This window comes from Propithecus coquereli, unplaced genomic scaffold (genome assembly GCF_000956105.1).
Source record: "Propithecus coquereli isolate 6110/MARCELLA unplaced genomic scaffold, Pcoq_1.0 Scaffold171, whole genome shotgun sequence".
In the NCBI taxonomy this organism is placed as follows: domain Eukaryota; kingdom Metazoa; phylum Chordata; class Mammalia; order Primates; family Indriidae; genus Propithecus; species Propithecus coquereli.
The window spans coordinates 3,283,591-3,285,038 of NW_012141747.1; the positions used below are offsets into that span (position 1 = coordinate 3,283,591).

A 1,448-nucleotide genomic window follows, 5' to 3' on the forward strand; every position below is an offset into this window, starting at 1 on the left:
CATAAATAAAAAATCTGTGAAATTTTTTTTTCTCTTGTTATACAAGTACTACATAATATCCTCCAGTTTTCCTCTTGGCCTACAAAGCCTAAAATATTTACTATCTATTCTTGTACAGAGGAAAAAAAAGCTGCTGAGCCCTATTGTAGCCAGTTATCTACATCAAACAATGTCATCAAGCTTTAAATAATTCAGATTGTATTGTTTGACTCCCGCTGTTCCTTCCCCCTTTTCTACTTTTTTTGTCATACTTTCTCTGTATTATACATATGTAGTGATAATACACTTATAAGTAGTTATTGTTCTCCGTGTCTTGATGTAATATCTTTTTGCATGAGTTCTTTATGCACACTTGCTGACTTACATAAACTAAAAGAAAGCATACTAACATTCGGAAAGGACCAAGTGGGTAGTTTGAAAAAGAGTCAAGTTCAAGGATTTGGAGCACACTGAAAATGTGTGTTAGGTAGAGAGAACACATCTTAGGTGCTCAGAAAATTTCTTGGTCAACTAAAATGCACAGCTGTAGCCCTATTACCTACAGCCCTGCGTGGGTATACGCAGTCAGCCAGGTGCAGCAATATGAAAAACAGCTGTGATGGTTCTGCTTTTCGTGAGGTCGGGCGTCATCACTTTTCCATGGGACCCTGCTAGGTCAGTACGTCGTATACTACAGGTCAGTTCATAGAGCCATTCTTGGCTTCTGTGTAGCTAGACTTTTGTCTGTAATAGCATAAGAGTAATTATCAGAATCTCTTCTGTTTGAGAAATGAAGGGAAAGGAAGTTTTTTTCTTGTTTTTCCCCTTAAGAGAACATATTGTAGGTACAATTATGGGGATAAATCAACATCCACGCAGTTGTGTAGAAAAACAAATTATGTTTTACTTTTTGTTAGTGTCTTAAGCATGGATTTCCTTGTGTACTTTCATGAAGGTTATATTAAATCTCTTAATATCTGGTTATAGCCTTAAGATGATTCAGCAGTTACTTAGTTTATTATCGGAGATTATATTGTAGCTAGTGTGTATGCAGGAATGCTCAATGGCAGTCTGTTTTTCTTGGTGCGTTTTGAAGTCTTGTTAGTCTTCTTTCTGTCTTCTTGAGAGAAACTCTGTATAAAATATACGTATCAAACTATGAAACTGTAAATACGGAGGGAAGAATTGTTTCTTATTTTGTCTTTATACTTGCTTTCTAATTTAGTATTTTTAACAACTTAAAGATTATTTTGCTTTTAAATGCAGTCATTTTTATTTGTTTGCATTCCCCCTGTGTTTCAGCGCCTGATGATAATTCATTATTGCTGCTGCGAGCAGAGTTGTATTTAACCGTGAAGAACTATGAGCAGGCTCTACAGGATGCCAGTGCAGTTTGCCAGAATGAACCTCTCTTGACTAAGGTATTTGTATTTGTTGGCTTTCGAGATAGTAAGTGTAAGTTTATTGAA

General features: G+C 35.8%; 1 protein-coding gene across 1 annotated transcript in view; it reads left to right on the plus strand.

Annotated features, from left to right (window-relative positions):
• The window catches only part of LONRF2 (LON peptidase N-terminal domain and ring finger 2), a 33,811-nt gene that overhangs the window by 5,554 nt on the left and 26,809 nt on the right, over positions 1 to 1,448 (plus strand). The window contains exon 2 of the mRNA XM_012641869.1: positions 1,282 to 1,400. Coding sequence (XP_012497323.1) covers positions 1,282 to 1,400 — 119 coding nt within the window. The remainder of the gene's footprint in view (positions 1 to 1,281; positions 1,401 to 1,448) is intronic.